The sequence below is a fragment of the Danio rerio genome, chromosome 21, assembly GCF_049306965.1.
Source record: "Danio rerio strain Tuebingen ecotype United States chromosome 21, GRCz12tu, whole genome shotgun sequence".
Classification (NCBI taxonomy): Eukaryota; Metazoa; Chordata; class Actinopteri; order Cypriniformes; family Danionidae; genus Danio; species Danio rerio.
The window spans coordinates 26554432-26574627 of NC_133196.1; the positions used below are offsets into that span (position 1 = coordinate 26554432).

General features: G+C 33.5%; 2 protein-coding genes across 11 annotated transcripts in view; both read left to right on the forward strand.

The window, feature by feature from the left end:
• dixdc1b (DIX domain containing 1b) overlaps nucleotides 1-11381 on the forward strand; it is a 50279-nt gene extending 38898 nt beyond the window's left edge. For 5 of the 10 annotated variants that reach the window (XM_073935388.1, XM_073935389.1, XM_068216057.1 and 2 more), the window contains 13 exons: nucleotides 482-535; nucleotides 2734-2784; nucleotides 2928-3032; nucleotides 3108-3161; nucleotides 3799-3891; nucleotides 6469-6576; nucleotides 6698-6766; nucleotides 8150-8311; nucleotides 8410-8476; nucleotides 8605-8713; nucleotides 8803-8911; nucleotides 10014-10093; nucleotides 10191-11381. In XM_073935388.1, the coding sequence (XP_073791489.1) occupies nucleotides 482-535; nucleotides 2734-2784; nucleotides 2928-3032; nucleotides 3108-3161; nucleotides 3799-3891; nucleotides 6469-6576; nucleotides 6698-6766; nucleotides 8150-8311; nucleotides 8410-8476; nucleotides 8605-8713; nucleotides 8803-8911; nucleotides 10014-10093; nucleotides 10191-10197 (1068 nt within the window). In that variant the 3' untranslated portion in view covers nucleotides 10198-11381. The remainder of the gene's footprint in view (nucleotides 1-481; nucleotides 536-2733; nucleotides 2785-2927; nucleotides 3033-3107; nucleotides 3162-3798; nucleotides 3892-6468; nucleotides 6577-6697; nucleotides 6767-8149; nucleotides 8312-8409; nucleotides 8477-8604; nucleotides 8714-8802; nucleotides 8912-10013; nucleotides 10094-10190) is intronic. The other 5 variants (XM_005161265.6, XM_073935392.1, XM_073935390.1 and 2 more) reach the window with 1 other exon arrangement.
• Nucleotides 11382-13396: 2015 nt separating this feature from the next.
• Nucleotides 13397-20196, forward strand: part of ddx10 (DEAD (Asp-Glu-Ala-Asp) box polypeptide 10) — a 51229-nt gene continuing 44429 nt past the window's right edge. Inside the window, exons 1-7 of the mRNA XM_001922185.8 lie at nucleotides 13397-13627; nucleotides 14057-14117; nucleotides 14215-14345; nucleotides 15690-15848; nucleotides 15997-16117; nucleotides 17887-18076; nucleotides 18168-18294. Of these exons, the coding sequence (XP_001922220.1) occupies nucleotides 13439-13627; nucleotides 14057-14117; nucleotides 14215-14345; nucleotides 15690-15848; nucleotides 15997-16117; nucleotides 17887-18076; nucleotides 18168-18294 (978 nt within the window). The 5' untranslated portion in view covers nucleotides 13397-13438. The remainder of the gene's footprint in view (nucleotides 13628-14056; nucleotides 14118-14214; nucleotides 14346-15689; nucleotides 15849-15996; nucleotides 16118-17886; nucleotides 18077-18167; nucleotides 18295-20196) is intronic.

A 20196-nucleotide genomic window follows, 5' to 3' on the forward strand; every position in this document is an offset into this window, starting at 1 on the left:
CAATATCTTACAATTTTTCTATATGACACTGAAACCAAAAGATGCCATAATTCTGGTCTCTGTGCCACTGGTAGTCAACTATTGGTTTTTTGTGTTAAGTGGGAGGGGCTTAATAATAGTTCAATTCTGTTTCACCCTGAATTGGCCCCTTTTCTTCCATATCCTGCATATCCCTCCCTCTTAATAAAATGTGACTTCCTACACCCCTCCTTCTCCCCATTGCTCTCATTTTGTCCCGCTCTTTCACTAAACCCTGTCAGAGCAGATCATGTTACCCTGATGGTGAACTTTGCTTTGTTTGTGGGAGAGACGCAGGTATCTATTTCTCCTCCTCGACTACAGTGTCTGTTTGTCCTTCTATTTCTTCCTTGTTTTTGCCGATGTTGTTGCGGGAACTTTTTGGTGTAGTACATGTACTGTAGTTGTGGTGGTTTTCTTCTGAAACAACAATCACCAAAAAACATTTGTTGTTCTGCTATAGGTTGTAATTCGAAGTCGTCTGGACCAAAGCATGGAGGAGTGTCAAGATCTGAAGGTGAGCATTCACAATGTTATTGTTATGCGCTGTTTTAGTAAGATTTGTGCTATCGAAGTATGGCAAATGCACTGTATTTATACACTCTTGAGTATGCACAAGAATGAAGTATTAATCTAATACTATGTTTATATAAATATTGTTCAAATAAAATACAGTAAGAATCATTAGGGGGCAGCTTTTTTAAGAAGTACTTTTGTTTAGACAATGCAATGAATTGACCGAAAGTGATGAATTACATTATTTTTAGTTGTGGATTCAAAGAATTGTTGCACTTTTTTTGTCACTACACAAGAGAAACTAAGAGTTTTTTTGAATCAAAACTATAATAGTTTAAAAAAAAAATTTATATAACTTTGTAGGGGGTGACACGGTGGCTTAGTGGTTAGCACTGTCTCCTCTCAGCAAGAATGTTGCTGGTTCAATTCCAGACTGGACCAGTTTGGCATTTCTGATTGGAGTTTGCATGTTCCCCCCATGTTTATGTGGGTTCCGGGTGCTACGGTTTCCCTCACAGATCAAACACATCTGGTATGGGTGAATTGAATAAACTAAATTGGCTGTAGTGTATGAGTGTGTATGGATGTTTCCCAGTGCTGGGTTGCAGCTGGAAGGTCATCGGCTATTCAAAACATATGCTGGATAAGTTGTTAATGTGGTGGTTAATTTCGCTGTGACGACTCCTGATTAATAAAGGGACTAAGCCGAAGGAAAATGAATGAATGTAATTTTGTAAATGGGTTAAAGAAAAAGGGGGTTTAAAGTACACAGTAAAATGAAATGAAATGAGTGTAGTTAACTCAAAATTTACTGAAAGTTAATTCTACTCATTTGAAATGAGTTTTGAACTCAGTGTAAAAGGTAATGAGTTAATTAAATACATCATTACTTAAACTTAAATGGAGTAAGTTCAGAGTACTCATATAGATTAGTTTTTTTTTTAACTCAAATAGCAATCAGTTTCCTCAAACAGTTTGAGTTGCCTTAACTTTTTGGGTTTTACAGTATTCAGTTGGTTTGAGTTCTCTTCATTTTTTTGGGTTTTACTGTGCTCAAATTGCTTTGTTTACTCAAATGGACTAAGTTCACCATACTCATTAGGATTAGTTTTTGAACTTAAATTGTTTGTTACATGCGGCTTTCTCAAACAGTTTGAGTTACCTTAATGTTTAACAGTGTATCAAAACAATTAAAGTGTAATGCAGTTACACCAACGGTTTTCTTTTCGATACAATACCAAGTATTTCAATACAAGTGTCATCGATATCCATACCAATACTTCAGTTAAATATTTTATAGTGATTTCATAATGTTTTTTTACTCACCTTCAGTATTATTATTAAATAATATACACAGTTCCTTTTTATTTTTATTGCAATCACAAAACATTATAAATGAAACAAAAATATTAATATAAATGGTTATAAAAATATTTATATAAATGGTTATATAACACCATATATGACAAAAACTTACATTGCACAACAATACAGCTTTTCCTTTTAGTGTTTTTTTTTTATGAAAAATTTTCTTTTTTGGGCCTTTTTTATTTATTTATATATATATATATATATATATATATATATATATATATATATATATATATATATATATATTTTTTTTTTTTTTTTTTTTTTTTTTTTTTTTTTTTAAATAATCAGTGGCGTACTGTTCACATGAAGTCTCGTCATTATATACTGGAGTACAGTATGCTTATTTTTTTATTCAGTCATGATGATTGCAACCTCATGCTCGAGTTTTAAAAGCTGATTTGAAAGTGTAAGGCTGTGATCAAATACTGACCTATTAGAGGAGATACAGCAGAAGAATATTACAGTTCCCATTCCTGTTCCTATTTAAGTAAATATTTATTTATTGTAATGTGCCATCATTATTACTATTATTAAGATATTAAAATCAGCGATCACTTAAGAAAAAACATAGGAAGGATTGATACAGTACTTCTGTTTCAGGATCAATCTTTTTGATACATTGCCAATATCGAAAATATTGATACTTATATACGATATACCTAACCCTACTTGTCATACATTAAAATGTATTGTTTAATTATGTGTTATACATGTGTATGTGTGTGTACTGTATTTTAGGAGAGAGAAAGAGCGAGAGAAGTTTTAATACTTTATGTAGTACTTTATCACTTATTTTGTTTACATTTATATCATATTTACCTGCAGAGAGAGTTGCTGAGATTTAAACAAGAGGCTCGTAACTTGCAAGGAGTGAAAGTGAGTTTTACCCATCTCCAAACTCCCCATTTCTTTGAAATTGATCCGTTATGAGAAAATGTAATATGGTTCTATATCTCAGACTAATATATCAGATCATGTTATATAATGCGTGACTGATTAACTCTGTCATGTGTGGTCAGGATGCTCTACAGCAGCGTATGGCTGTGCAGGAGTCTTCAGTCCTGCAGCTCAAACAGGAGCTCCTGCGCTCCAGTATGGCCAAAGATGAGCTGGCAGGACAAAATGTAAGTGCACGTCAATGAGAGTTAAAAGTTTTGTTTTTATTCTTTACATGTTATGACATGGGTGTGTTTTGTCAGATTGAACTGCAGAAGAAGCTGGAAGAGAGGAGCAGACTTCTCAGCGAATATAAGGCAAGTCTTATGTTCTTATGTTCTATGTCATGTTTTTTGTAGTAATAACAAACATAAGAAATAGTTACATTTAATAATAAAATATGGCCCAATCCCTATTCTATTTTTTTACCCCTTCCCCTTTTCCTCGGGCTTTGAAACAGAGTGTGAAGGGGAAGGGCTTCAAATTTTACCCCCAAGAAATGAGACACCACTACAACACCTGCACATGTCATCATATGTCATTGCGGTCTCTTGCTTTATATGAGATCAACAATGGTGACTGATGTAGTTATTCCAGTTATTAGCGTTATTTTTTCAGTATTCATCTTTAGGAAATCACTGAAGGCATATATCATGTTATAATGTGGCAATGAGATTGTAACTGTACTGTGTATTTACACCGTGGCCATATTCATCTAAACACTTGAAAACTGTTTGTTCTCCCAAAAAGCTTTCGATTTTATTGCTGCTTTTTATAAGTTGCTTCCAGAAGAGTAGCTTGCCTGTTGTTGTGCTTCAAATAATTAGGTTAGATTTTACTAGCTCTAAAGTAGTTTCCGGCCACTTTAACGGATGCTATTCCTAATCAAATGCTGTAATACTATATGTCCTCTTACTGTGTATTTAAATGTACTACTATCTTTGTGCTGTACAGAAAGAACTGGGCCAAAAGGATCGGCTTCTGCAGCAGCAGCAGATGAAGCTGGACGAGGCCATTCGCAAACTGACAGACAGCAGCAGCCAGCAGGTAGCACATTCAATACTGTACTAGCAGAGCGGATGTAAAGGAGAGCTGCATCATGGGTTGGTAGTGGAGGATATAAATCAGCAGGTGGCAGTAAATGCATGAAGTAACACAAATGTAAATCTCCCAAACAAAGTAATAGTAATGTTTAAAAAATATGAAATAATACTTAATAATTAAAAATATGCAATGTACACATATTGTATACATAAATAAAAAATGCATATTGACATTATTTTAAAATATTTTACATTTTTGAATATGTACACTTTTTTCAGTTGTAATTGTGGGTTCAATATTTTATTTTTGTAAATTTGTCTAAAACTAAATCATTTTAAAGTATAAATAAAATGTATTCAAATTATTCAACGTTTACAACATATTGGAAACTGGAATATACAATCAAATTAATTTTAGGGCCCTATCATACACCCTGCGCAATAAGGCGCAAGATGTACTAGGTGCAATTCGCAGAATTTTGCGCCACATTGTTTGAATACCAAATCTATTTTGTGGACTCATGGGTTTGCTGGTGTAAAACGTATGTGTGTTAAGGCACTTTTTATTTGTCCAGTGCAAGTCCAGTGCAGAGCTTGTTAGTTATGCGCCTATGCAGGTCCAAACACAAATATCTTTATAAACGAAAAAAATTAAAGGATTAAAATGTTACAAAAATTCTTTTCTACGTAATTTTAAACACCATCACCTCCATGTCTTCATGTCAGGGTGCTTTTTTTCAGTTTATTCATGACAATTTGCTTTTTTATTATAATGTTAGAATTGTTAGCAGTATTTTTTATTATATGAATATTTATGTTTGCTTTAATAAAAAAAGTTTAGATTTGTCCACCTATCAGGTTTTGGAGACGTATGCATAAGAATAAGAATAATGGGGCATAAGAATAGGATGTGTGTCTGGAGAAAACTTAGAACTGAATTTAGAAATTGTTTTCAAACAAATATTTGCGCTTAAACTAAATTAAATATGTAGGCTAATGGATGTCTTCAGTGTAGTGTGTACAAAACCGTTTCCTTACTCTATGAAAGTAAAGGAATAAAGTAAAGAGAAAGTAAAGAGGCCGAATGGACGAGGCTCAGGAGATGCAGATGGTCTGTTAGACTGTTAAACTTCACTATTTTCTCTCTCATGAAGCCTAAAGTTTTCCCACATACAAAGTCTGTCATGTAAATAGTAAATGTGCCATGGCGCAACGCTCAAAACACACCCATAACACATTAAGGCTCAGTCCCAATTCTAGTCTTTAGCCCTTTCCCTTAGGGGTGTCCCAATTCTCTTTAAAGAAAAGTTCCCAGAACACCCCAGCCACAACTGCAGCATAGTTGTACCCGGAAGTAAGAAGATCAACAAATTAGTATTTTTTGTCATTATTACGAATTTTTACAACAAACAGGCACATGTTTTAATATATTCATAACCGTGTTTGTTTTTTATCGTCATGCTTAAAAAAAAAATACGATAAATTTATAAGCTATATCTATAGAAAAATAAAATTGGGATTGGTTTAAGAGAATAAACACAACCATGTTGGACCTCTGTCCTTAAAATAGCAAAAATGGATCTGGACATGCCCTAAATAGTTTTGCACCATGCACTTTAGACTTTGCGCCTACATTGATGAAATAGAGCCCATATTGTTTAAAGCACTAGTCTCAAACTCAACTCCTGGAGGGCCGCAACTCTTGATTATTTGGATCAGCTGTTTTTGATTAGGGTTTGAGCAAAACTGTGCAGAGCTGCAGCCCTCCAGGAATCAAGTTTGAGACCTCTGCTTTAAAGTAATAAAATGGGTTGTTTTAATTGGGTTTAAAAAAATTTATGATTTACATTTTTAATTTTTTTCAATAATTTAACAGTACCATCAGTTTACAAATGTTTACCTCCTTTTAACACCCCCCCTTTCCTTCCCCTATCCAACAGCAGCAGTGACTGTAATTAGAGGTTGCTTTCATAAATCCATTAAATACAGATAAATAATATAAACTCAATAAATAAAAAAAACACACATCCAGAAAATGATGATAGTAAAAAATAAAAAATTACATAAATACAAAACCAATACAACAATAATAATAGTACATAAATAACTCAGATAAGATAATTACACTTTTACCATGCGCCTCACCACAATGACCTTATTCATCCTCCAAAAAGGCTAAATAATTTGCCCCTCTTCTCTGAGGGTTAAACTTTTGAAAAAAAAAAAAAAATTAACACAATAATGGGTTTGTCCCTTATTTAACTCAATTATAGGTTAAAACAAGTGTAATTTCTAAAATATATACAAAGTTAAACATTTTATATAAAATATATATTAAATAAATATTACATAAATAGTAATTAAATAAATATACTATTGAATTGTAGAATAACAAAATTATATATACTAATAAAAACTTTTTAAAAATACTTTATTGTTCCTATTTTAAATGTAGATCAGTTTTTGTTTTTTGTTTTTTTTATAGCAACTTCAGGCCTGGCTGACCCTGCAAAAACAAAGCAAGAACCCTAATAGTGAATGCAATTAGCTCATTATATTGTTTTTGCACCTGTTTTTGCAGTATGGGTGTCAGACAGAGAATGTGTGTGTTTCTCAGGCTTGCCTGCAGAGGGAGCTGGAGGATAAGCAGAGTCTCCTCAAAGAGTTAATGAGCCATCAGACAGAGGAGGTATGTATATTAGACAAGTCTCCCTTCAGCTGTTTGCCTTCACACATTGAACGCTATGTTTAGTGTTTCCATTAATCACTAGAGCTTCAAGTGAAGACTTGTCCTGCTGTGTTTTTTTCAGCTTCCTGGCTCACAAAACAATGGCTACTCACATCCACCCGTCACAACAACAACGAAGCCACACCACGGGGTAAATGAACCTGAAGCCTCTTCTCAATTATATCATACTATGTTTATAAATATACAGGAATAGTAGGCACCATTGGTAAACATGAGCAAAGGGAGCTATGAAAATAAATGCATTTTGTATCATTAAATCAATAATCACAAAAAATAATTATGAAAGAAATTATTTTCTCCAATTCAAGCTGATCAAAACTATTCACACCTTTTTATTGTATACTTTAATAACATCTGAGTGAAGGAAGGATGTTTGAAGGAAACCTGGAAAGAGATTGGTGCTCAACTTCATGCTCGTTCCCCTTTAACCCAATTTTCTATTAGGTTAAGCTCAGGGAACTGGGATGGCCATGACAAAACCTTACTTTTATACCATGTGGTCCATTGTTTTGTCAAGTTTGATGTTTGTGATTTTGTTTTTTCATTGTAGGAAATGTAACCACGGTCCATTCTAAAGCCACCTTTCTACTGCACATGACATTTGGACACAACTGTCGGAATACACTCCCTTGTGGTAGTCGCACAGAATTTTCTGTTTTGTCTTGCACCATCGGGGAGAAACTGATTGTCACAGAGTCCAAAATAAAGGAGTGCAAAAGCAGGAGGCTTTATTTTCTGTCCGTTCACCATGATTGAAAGAATAAATTAATAAATACTAGAAACTTATAGACCTTTAAAATTTCTGGAGGGAATGTGGAGACAACACATTTTTAAAAATAATTTTATTATTACTCATTTATTAATAAAAATGTTTTTTTTTAATATAGACTTTTTTCTGATTTCTGACATCACATCTGGTTGGCTGGTTGCATACGGTCTAGTTGCAGAAGTTCAAATATTTCAGTGTATTCGCAGCTCAAATTGGATTAGAATTTTCCACATACAGAGATGATCGGAACTCCATGCAGCTAATTGGAAATGAATGACTTCCGTTCTGTCGCTTGTCGTTTGCAGTGGAAAGGTGGCTTAAGACTTCTAGCCTAGTCAGTCAGATTTAATTTTTAAATCTGGTTGCATTTGATAGCATCTGCAAGTCTATCTAAACATCATGTCCAGAAACACAAGTCAGCAACATTAAAGATCCCTATGGTTTAATGTAGTAAAATGAGTTGTTTTAACCCAAGGCTGGGTCAAACATGAACAAACCCAGCAAAGTTTACTTTTTTTTTAAATTTGTTAAAACTAAATTTATCTTGCAGTTGATGATCCTGCAGTTTATTTAACAGTCGATACCTTGTCCCATGGTGCAACAAACCCATCTTGCTGCTGAAAATCTTTTTTTAGTTTCATCTCTAAATAAAGCAAATTCATTTTCACAGCATTTTTCAAACACATTTACCAAGGGTGCTTATACTTTTGAACACAACTGTCTATGCAACCATGTCTCCTGTAGGCTGAGGAGCTGCAGTTAGTCAGAGATGCTCTTCGCAGTCTGAGGAACAGCTTTGGAGGTCACGACCCCCAGCATCACACTCTCGACACCCTCGAGCAAGGAGTGTCCAGCCTGATGGAGCGCATGTATGACCTGGAAACACGCCACAGACATGAGAGGAGGGTATGATAGATGCTTGTTCTTTCTCTCACATCGGCTTTTGAAGTAGTTCGGCATTATCCCAGAATCTTTTGGTCACAGATCAGTCTGTTTCTTTGCAGACCCGAGGCAAATCGCCAGGACATAAAGCGTCTCACTCAGATCGGGATTCCTGGCCTCCTACTTCGAGTAAGCATAAACCTTAATCCTCAAACAGGAGATGGCAGGGCCATTGAAATGAAAATGGACGTCATTTGTACTTGTCAGGTTTCTCTGTAGGTGTGTTGAAGTGAAGAATTTCTTCTTCTCTCATCCAGAAATCGCTCATTCTCAGAGCAGTCCAGCACTCAGCTCGTCTGCACTCACCAAAGTCCTGTACTTCACTGACCGCTCGCTCACGCCATTCATGATCAACATTCCCAAGAGGTCAGACTGACACTTTCTTACACAATGAAGTTTACTTCAGGATTTGAGGGATGAAATTTGGTAATCTTTGTGTTGTCTTATGCTGGCAGGCTGGGGGAAGTCACTTTGCAAGACTTCAAGACTGCTGTTGATCGGGAAGGCAACTATCGTTACCATTTTAAAGCACTGGATCCAGAGTTTGGCACAGTTAAGGAAGAGGTAATGATAAATAATCCATCCACAGGATATTGTCTTAAGGTTGCACAGGTCAATTTGTATGAACAGCCAACAGTACATTGTATGAGTCAAAATTATCCTAATATTTCTTAAAAAGTAAATATTATGAGCCATTATATAGGCATTTTATAATTTTCCATCTGTAAATATAAAAGTGCTTTGATAACACTTTAGATCGTATTACCTTGCCTAATATTGCAATGTTTAACTTTGGTAGCTATAAAATATGATCTTATGTTACATCCCTAATTCTACCTAAAACTTCCTTCCATCTTACTAACTATTAATAAGCAGCTGATTAGTATTTTATTGTGCTAATAGTCTTAGTTAATGGTTTGTTAATTGCACAAATGTGATTTAAAACAAATTGTTAACAGCAATTTTCACAATATTTAGTTCTTTTTTATATCTTCAGATTTCAGATTTTCAAGTTTAATGCTAAGATATTGTTATATCCTAACAAAACATACATCCACGGGAATGTATTTATTCAGCTTTCAAATTATGCAGAAACCATAAAAAATGGCCTTATGATTGGTATTGTGGAAATCAGTGATTCTCAGTGAGGACAGTAGGCCCCGTTTCATGGAGTTTCAGCCAAACAGCAGGAAGATTTTGTATTATTAAAATAGTATAATATTATTGATTAATTAGCATTATAATTAATATTGCAGGGTTATTGTAGATACAATTATTATTGTTTAAAAATATGTTACTTCAAGAGTAACTGAAATCATACAAAAAAATCTATGTAAGTATGTAGTATTAATTAATTTGTAATCTGAGTTAAAATGATAAAAATCTAAATATAAATGGTGTGTGTATGTATATATGTCTATATATACACACACACACACACACACACACACATATATATATATATATATATATATATATATATATATATATATATATATATATATATATATATATATACCATTACATATATACTATTTATATCATAGCTTATATTATATTACAAATTGAGAAGCAGTCATATAAATTAAATTGGAAACAAAGAACAAATTTGTGGCATATATTGTATACCCAGTTATTAAAGCAGACTATTGTCTTTTTTTTCTAGGTGTTTCAGGATGATGCAGTGGTGCCAGGCTGGGAAGGAAAGATTGTGGCCTGGGTAGAGGAGGATCATGGGCAAAGAGGGTACTGCATGCATCTTTATAGCTGATAAACACATTTGTTTACCACCAGTTAAAGCTCATTTTCTCTCTCTCTCTCTTTCTCTCTCTTTCCTTCACAGAACTTAATACAAGTCAGCAGCAATCCGTCAATGGAAACAGAAATATCTGTGCCAAAAGAAAAGAACATTGATTTTGTATCTTAAGTAGAGAATGAAGCTCCTTCAGTCTGTCCTGCATGAGCTGAACCACAGAATGAAACTGAAAGGACATAAAGGATTACCCTAAGGATGGAGAAAGTCTGATCTCATGTTTGTCCAGACCAGTATTACTCGAATATAACAATATAAATAAGATTTGTGATCTCTTTTGAGGTCTTGCCATAGAACAAACCAATACCCATTCCAGCAAACACTTCACAAGATGACAGACTCTTCACTGTGACTCAAGGAGCCTTTCAGATCTCTCAATTTTCCCTACTTTAAAGTAGATTCTGCCAGATTACTAAATTTGAATAGTTTGGCTGTTTTGAAAAGAGACAAGGAGGTGTTCTTGACTGTCAGGAGTTGTTGTGTGATTGGAGTTATGAAAGTTGGGAGGAATGTAGTAAAAGTATGTGTATAGAGTGGAAAGAGCTTTTAAGCCTCTGTATGATTTGTTATTTAATATAAGAGAAGGATTTTCCCTGAAACATGTTTTACACTTTCAGTTTTGCAAAAAGTGAGTAAAGCTCCTCCAAGGACCAAAGTATTTGATATGAAAGCAACAACATCATAAATGTCCCTTATGTGTTATCATATGTGAGTCTGCACTGAGGATGTGAGATTAAAGCTCATGATTGTGATCGTAGCACAATATAAATACATATAAATGTAGTACAGATGAATTTCAACTTCTGATTATCATTACAAAATCCATTTTAGTAACTCTCAGATGTGCTGTTTGAATGCACAGCGTTTTGAGTTTACAGGAAAGTGCCTGGAATCTGCTACCAGAGAGAGGTGACCTGGTTTGCCTTTTGTATTTTTGTTCTTGTTTTATATTTATGTAAATATGTGAATATCTAAGAGAGAGAGCAAGGCATAGTGCCTTTATACTGTATAAATGATTTCCTGTAAATCTTGGATACTATTTTAAAGATATGAAAAGTTCTCCTTTGAATCCAAAAGAGGGTCTGAGAGACAGTAGATGTTGATGCAAACCTCTGTATGCCATACATCAGATTCTGCTTTTAAACCTCCAGATTACTGCTCGTTGTGTTCCTGGTTTAAGATCATTATTTGGTTCTCAAGTAAACAGTCTAAAGCAGTAAACACTGTGTGTGTGTTTTATTATTAAATAAACTTTGCTATTATTATATTAAATAATGGTCGTGACATACTGATCCACAATTAAATCATGCAAAACGTGTTATCATTATCGCAACAATATTAATATCATGTTAGCCATGTGGTCAAAACAAGTTAAAAACATTAGGAACATGTCAAGTCATGTTTGGTTAATGTTAAAGATGTTGGACATGATAACAACGTGTTAATTCAAAGAGATGTCTTATTAGCATGTTAATTTATGCTAGTAACACATTATGTATTGTTAGCAATGGTAGAAACATGCTAACAATATTCCATTTTGTCCCTTACAAAAAAAATGACTGCATTGTTTTTAAAGATTAATGCAGTTTTTATTTTATTATTATTATTTTTTTAATACTGCAGTTTTTTAAATGAATAATGCAGTTTTAGTTAACTTATGAAAGGTGTAAGTTTTTTGGACACAAAAAAATTGCATTATTTAAGTATATTGCCGTATTACTGCAAGTACTAATACAACCAACTACTATACAGTAAAAATGGAGTACAACTACTGCAGTTCAACTATAGTATAACCACTGCAATAGTACCGAAGTACTACATTTACTATAATGTACTGCTGTTGAGATACAACTGCAGTACATCTACCACATGTCCTGCTCGGTGGGCAATGGTTTCCAAATAAGGTTTCAGTACTTAAAAAAAAGTTGTTCCAATGAAATCTCAAGAATTATGTTGTTTCAGCTCATTTTAATTACCTTTTTAAATACCTTTAGTTTTTAAAACCTGAGTCTGAACCCAAGATGCTGAAGAACAAACCCCTTGGAACACAAGTGCAGCACAGTTCTTACCACACTACTGACAAATTAGACTACAGCAGCACGCACGCACACACACACACACACACACACACACACTACGGATAATTTAGCCTACCCAATTCACCTGTACCACATGTCTTTAGACTGTGGGGGAAACCGGAGCACCCGGAGGAAACCCACGCAAAGGCAGGGAGAACATGCAAACTCCACACAGAAACGCCAAGGAGCCGAGGATCGAACCAGCGACCTTCTTGCTGTGAGGCGAACGTGCTACCGTCGCCCCTTAATTCATGTTAGAATATATTAAACATGCTAGCCAGGGTTTAAACATGCTATCGATATGATTTTTTAAAAAAATATTTTGTCAAAATTTGTTGTTTGAAGAAAAGTGACCATAAATATTGATAAAACAAAAATGCAAAGCATGTGATTTTTCGAGCTTACAAGCTACTGTTTGCATTAAGAATGAATTTTTAAAATGACAATTAATTAGTAGTTTAGATGTGACTGTGATCATTAAATTGGATGTTTGTAATCATGATTCTTGTTTTAAGTGTGTCTGATTTTTTTACATTTATAAACTCCTTGCATGACCTCCAGTAAACCAAAGTAAAAAAAAATTAAGCTTTTACATAAAATTTACAAATCAAAGTCGCACTCAATCATATTATATTATATTATATTATATTATATTATATTATATTATATTATATTATATTATATTATATTATATTATATTATATTATATTATCACTTCTTATTATATTTACATATAAAATCACTTCTTTTAAATGTAAATTATTATAGCTTACCCTGACATATGTTTATTTGAATTGTTCTTTGTATTGTTTCTGTTGCTGTTGTTGGTATATATATATATATATATATATATATATATATATATATATATATATATATATATATATATATATATATATATATATATATATATATATATTGTATAATATTCTATATTAGGATACACTCTAATTATTATACTAATAAATAAATGATATAAATACATGAATAGAACAAAATATTTAAAATGACTTTTAAAAACCATTGATCTATAATAGTATTTCTAGATTATTGTGCCTTTCTCCCTTTACGAGCCTCTCGCGGCTCCAGGTCGTTAGATGGCGCTGATTCCGTGTGTCAGCAACTCTCACCGCGAGGAAAACATCTCGTGAAGGAAACATTCACGTGTTGTCACTATCTGGTTCTAGGAGTAGAGTGAGAATGCGGGATAAAAAGGTTAAAGAGAAGACAAATATAACCGATGACCCTGTGAAGAATTTTGAGAAATGGAAAAAGAAGTATGCCAAAACGAAAACCAAAGTCAAACGATCTCAGAAAAGCAAGGTGAAGAAACGCGACTGGGAGGTGGAGAGAGAAAACATAAAGAAACTGGTGGATAAATACTCCGAGGTGAGATATTAAAAGGCTGCTATTAACAGTTCTGACAACTATTTAAAGTGTCTCGTAGTTGCCTTATGGTTGTTTATGCAGCTGTTGTTAGATGACAGGCAGATCAGATAAATGTAAACATCTGACATTAATGAGGATTGTTTAGAAGACATGTCGTATGACCTTAAGATATTAATATTTGATGGTTAAATCTGGTCAGGAAGCCTCTTCACGTAAACATGTCATGATTTTTGTCGTCCTGGATCAGAACAAGCCACATTACTGATGTAAAGGTTTACATGAAATTGAATTCGATAGATTTTGGTATGCTATAGTATCCAGTGATCTTACATTTAATGTGCGGTTTTCTAATAAGGCAGTTAGTCTAGTTATATCTGACCGCTTGATATTCCTCAGAAAGTTGTTTTTCATGAGAAACTGTTTTTCTAGATCAATCCCAAAGAGGCGGTGAAGTTCTCTGATTTCCCACTGTCAAAAAAGACCCTAAAGGGTGAGCACTCTTTAATCTGTGTGCTTAATATAAGTTCAACAATGTCTTCTTAATCATAATAATAATAATAATAGTCTTGTCTTGTTTGTGTGTGTAGGTCTTCTTGAAGCTCAGTACAGGCAGCCTACAGAGATTCAGAGACAGACCATTGGCTTTGCTTTGCAAGGCAGAGATGTTCTTGGTGCTGCCAAGACGGGCTCTGGAAAGACTTTGGCCTTTCTCATCCCAGTAAGTGATAAATCTCAAAGCTTTTGTTGTAATTCTCAAATATTAATTAATTGGCATTTCATATGTTGAGTCTGCACTGACATTCTCAAGTAGAGATATTTAATTTGACATCAAATTCTAGTTCTTAAAATGTCTGATGTGATTTCTTTTGGTATATAAATTGTTATTTCACTGAATGAAGTTTTATGGACTGTATTCTTTAAATTATGAAAAAATATGATAATCATTTTTTGCTTACTCTGTTTACTATTCTTCTTATTATTTTTATTACTTATAAGCGGAGCTAAACAAAATCTTTTTTTTTGCTATTTCTGCAGAGAATTTTGTAAAAAAAATCTGTGGATTTACACGGAATGATTTTAGTTAAAATTAAAACTAAAAACTTTATATATTAAATAATAAACAATAGCTTTTTAACTTTTATTTAATGTTTATAATGCAAATCCAATTAGATCCACTTATTTGGTAAATAAAGCAAGTTTCTCATTTAATAGATCTGCGAAAAGACAGAAAATATCACTTTACAAAATGTATTGTAAATAAATCATATGAACACTTTAATATTACTATTATTATATCACAATAATATTAGTGAAATGAATTTGAAAACTGAATTAATATACATTTACACACATTTACACAAGTAAATAAATAGACTCAATGATGGGCTAAAAATCTGCAGATTTCTGTGCACTGATTCAATGTGGGCCTACTTATAAGAAAGAAATGTGAAACTGTGTGACACTTTTATGAGTTTTTATATGTTGAAAACCCCTTTTAATTTTTACCAGTATAATAATAATAAACATGAGGGTGAGTAACATATTAAAACCATTTATTTTTATGTATAAACCTTCTTGATATAGGTTTGTTCACAGCATTTTTTACAATATAAAAATGAAACAATATGTGTGATGTGGAGTTCACCTGAAATACAGTTTTTGAGATGTTTAATTTAAGATCAAATAGTACACCAGAGGATCAAATAGGATCAGAAGGCTATCGTTTTCAACTTCCACATGTAATACTTCTTATTAATTAAAAAAAAAATTAAATAGAGAACTTAATAAAATACAATATTTTGCACTGAACAAATCTGTACTCTTTGTTGTCAGAAAAAGAGTGAAAGCTTACATCTCTAACGTAATTCAGCATTTGTTTTCAATGAGAACCATGAATATTTCTATTCAGTTTTCATCATGGTCCTATATGTTGATGACATGGATTGTGTGCAAGACTCTTCATGCCCAGACCTGAAGGAATTGCACTTTAATTTAAAAAAGTTTTAGCTCTTTTTTTTGGTTTTGTTCAAAGTGTCCTTGCTGAGATTATTGTCTTGTGCAGGTGTTGGAGTGTTTGTATCGTGAACAGTGGACTGCGATGGACGGCCTCGGCGCTCTCATCATCTCTCCCACACGAGAGCTGGCCTATCAGACCTTTGAGGTGTTGAGGAAGGTCGGCAAGAACCATGAGTTTTCTGCTGGCCTTGTGATTGGTGGAAAGGTGTGTCACTAGTCTTCAGTGATTTTTTTTTTATGAATTTGCAACATTATAACAGTTTAATCCCAGTTTCAGAATAAAGCAAACAATCTACAGGTGTGAAAATGTGTTCATTGTGTTATAATTTATTCTTGTTTGTAATTGGCTGCAGGATCTGAAAGATGAATCTGAGAAGATCCATCGCACAAATATCATTATCTGCACACCAGGACGTTTACTGCAGCACATGGATGAAACGGCAACCTTTCATGCTTCAGATCTACACATGCTTGGTGAGATGTTGTTTAAAAAGTGCTGTAAATACTGTTTGAAGATTATACTATTCAAAAAATAATGTTTTGATATATAGCGGGTAAAATAAGTATCAAACAAATCACCATTTTTCTCAGAAAACATTTTTCTAAAGGTGCTGTTGACTTGAATTTTTCACCAGATGTAACAATCAAATAAATCAATACATACAAAGAAAACAAAACTAATTTATTTAGAAATTAGGTTATGTGTAATGAAATAAAAAAACACAGAAAAACTATCCAGCACATAAAGTAGGCAAGGTGTAAAAAGGCATGCAAAGCACAGACAGCAGCTTAAATCTCTCTGTAGTTAGAAAGAAATCCTGCCCTACTATAGTGTAAATGAATATTAGCTGCTTCAGTCCCAGCTCCTACATAACCAGATGATGAAGAGGAAACCAGGTAGGACATTTCAGCAACACAATGATCCAAAACACAGCCAAGGAAACCCTCAATTGGTTTTAAAAAAGAAAATAAAGCTGGTAAAATGGCTCAGCCAATCACCTGACCTCAATCCAATAGAAAAAAAGAACTAAATATCAGAGTTCATACACGAGACACAAAGAACCATCAAGAGTTATAGAACTATAGAGTTATAGAAAAATCACACCTGAGCAATGTATGCAACTTCATTCTCCATACAAAATGTGTCTTGAAGCTGTCATAAGCAAGAAAGACTTTTATACAAAGTTTTAAGTACATTTCAGTAGTTCAGTTTGTGCAATTCTATTGTTATTACACAAATTCTTTTTAATTTTTAAAAATTTGGGGGGGATTTTTATCAACATCTGGTACAATTTAATGTAAATCACGATAAACAGCTCCTTTAGTAATGTATTGACCTGGAAAAAAACAAGATGTCTAACATTTATTTGACCTACTTTGAATTTCATAGTGGTTTATTCCACTGTGGCAACCCGAGATTAATAAAGGAACTAAGTGAAAAAAGAAAATGAATGAATTTCATAGTAAATGTAACAAATATATTAATGGAACATGATCTTCACGTAATATATCTTAAATGTTTTTGCCATTAAAAAAACAATACATTTGACTCGTACAATATCATTTTTACTATTTCTACAAGACTCACTGTTGTGGTTCAGTGTTACATTTATTTGATCAAACATACAAAAGTAATTAAAAAACAGTTTTTAAAAGGTATTTTAAAAAATTAGAACAGATGTGTCCCAACTTATGGGCCACTATTAGAGTTTATGCAAAGCTAAATTTTCATTACTCCAGTCTTGAGTGTCACATGACACAATCTTTCAGAAATCATTCCGATATACTGTTTTGCTGTTTAAGAAATATGACAAAATTTTCAACAATACATTTCCAAGGATTCTTTGATGAAAAGAGTATCGAAAATATATTTATTAATATTATTTTTTTTCCACTCGCCATTTCTTTTGGTTTTGAGAGCGTCATTTTTATCAGCACTAACTTTTTTGATGTATTTATGGACTAAGAGAACTTTTACTATTTTTGTTAAAAGTTATTTTGAAGAATCCTTTATAAAGTTGTATTTTTTGTACTTAACTGTTTGATCTTTGTCTGAGAAGTTTTTATGAAATATGTTTTAATGTACTGTTTTAATGATCTCACTGATATGGCAGTAAACCCAAATACAGCAGCATAATGTTTGCTGTCACTTTTGCACAGTTTACTGCATCCTTAAACAAAGTTGTTGAATGGTAGTGTATTTGCAGTTTCAATGACACCACATGCTTCCTCTTCCTTAACAGTACTGGATGAAGCCGACAGGATTCTGGACATGGGTTTTGCTGACACACTCAATGCTATTGTTGAAAATCTCCCGAAATCTCGACAGACGCTTCTCTTTTCCGCCACTCAGACCAGGTCTGTCAAAGATTTGGCTCGACTGAGCCTGAAGGACCCAGAGTATGTGTGGGTCCACGAGCAGGCCAAGTTCAGGTGAGATTGTGATTTTACAGCGATTTTGTTGGGCAGCAGGGTCAGGCTGTGACTTATTGACATACATCACACACACTGATGTTTTCCACAGTACTCCAGCCACCCTCGAGCAGAACTACGTGGTCTGTGAGCTGCACCAGAAAGTCAACATGCTCTACTCATTTTTGAGGAGTCACCTTCAGAAAAAGATCATAGTGTTTTTTGCGTGCTGCAAAGAGGTAAGAGCTCAAATTATTTCCGATTTATTGATACATTTTTACAAATTGTGTTTCAATAATTTTTTTTATTTACACTTCAGTTCAGAAGTTCAAAGGACTTTTTAATGTTTTTGATTACCATATTGACCAAAGATACGTTTATTTTTTAGGGTTAATCAGTAAATAAAAAATGTAAATCTTTGTAATATTACAAGCCTAAAATTATTCATTTATTAATTCATATTCAATTATTCCTGGAAAATTCTGACTTAAGCCACTACATTCACATTCACACTATGAGCGACTCTCAGCAGCAAATTGACAAGCAACTGTTCATCGAGAGTGAGTGACTTCCGGCGACCTCCGTCTACGCGTTAAGCGATGCGACAAAGTTGAGAATCCTTCAACTTTATGCAAATGAAGAGCGACTTTCTTGAGCGACAGCCAATAGGCCAGTAGAGCTCACGTGATCCAGTTCGCTCAGAGGCTGGTTGTTTTCTCCTTGCTGTAGACCTACACAGACCTGCGTTTTGCAGCAGATTGCCACCCAGAGTGACTGGCAGCTTCAAAGTTGCTCCTAGTGTGAATGAGGCATTAAAGTTACTTTTATTCAAGCAGCAAGTTCTTTTGACCAGAAATGACACAGGTTTCTCCCAAAAGATGATGTGCGAGAGGCATCGTTGTGGGGAAAAAAATCAGCTTTTATTTATTTGAACAAAAACTTTAGGTATATATATTTTTTATATTTATTTATATTAAGAGTTCAGATGCAAAAGTTGCTAAATGCCACTTCAGGAAAAAAATTTGATAATGACATCGAGCAAATGCTTAAGGCATGTAGTACACATTCAACAAATTATTTCCCTTCTAATCTCAGCGTCAGCCCATTCAGAAATAACAGTTTTCAACAAGCAGCTGTTCAGACTGTTTAGACTGTTTCATTCACATTCACATTTTCATTTTACAGGATGGTATTCGATGAACTAGAGGAGGCTGTCCAACTGACACTGAATGGCAAATGAAAACATTCTTTACTCCAAAACTCTGCATTATAAGAAAAATGAAAAAAAAAAACTGTACAGTGGGAAATGTAGCACACACGCAAGCTTTGTTTACAATGTTTGCAATGTTTACATTGTTCTACTTGCATAAAATCTAAATGCCAATAATCAGAAATTACAATAGATTCATTGTAATTGATGTTAATTTTAATGTTATTGACCTAATGCTCTTACTTGACAAATTTCAATTATTCATTTTTCTGTGGCTTAGTGATTTCTTTTTTTAACTAATGACAGTGGCTTGGCCCAATAGACCCTTTTCACATTTCCGGGCTTCTCAGCAGCAGAAGTCATCATAGTTGGAAAATTTAGAGTGCAGTGAATGAGAGAATACAACAAATAATTTGTTTACAATCTTATTTGCTCAAATAATAAAAGAAAAACTCCACAATTATGTTATAAAGACTTTCAGAAAAAAGGAAGTGTGAGACTAATGACGGCAACCAGAGGCGAGAATAATGTCAAATTTACTCTCAGCCCCATAGACACTGCATTAGAAACACCTTGCACAAGCAGTAGTTTGTTTTTTGTAATTTGTTGAAGTTTTTGCAAAAAAAAAGCACAAGGGGATTTAGCTGGATTGAGCCAAAAGAAAATCTACCTTGTTAAAAATCAAAGAATAGTCTTAAAGTCACATTTTTTAAAGAAAAAAAAGCTATTTTATTTATCAACTAATGACCTTATTATTACCCATAAAATCAAACCTATTCAGAGGTGCCTGATAGAAAATGCTCATTTACAAGAAAAGTAGTCTGATTGATTTAGAGGGTTTTGCATATGCATGTATAATTTTTTTAATACCTTCTGAAATAGTGATTACTGTTCCTGTGTTTTTACGATGGTCTTTATATTATGTTGTGTG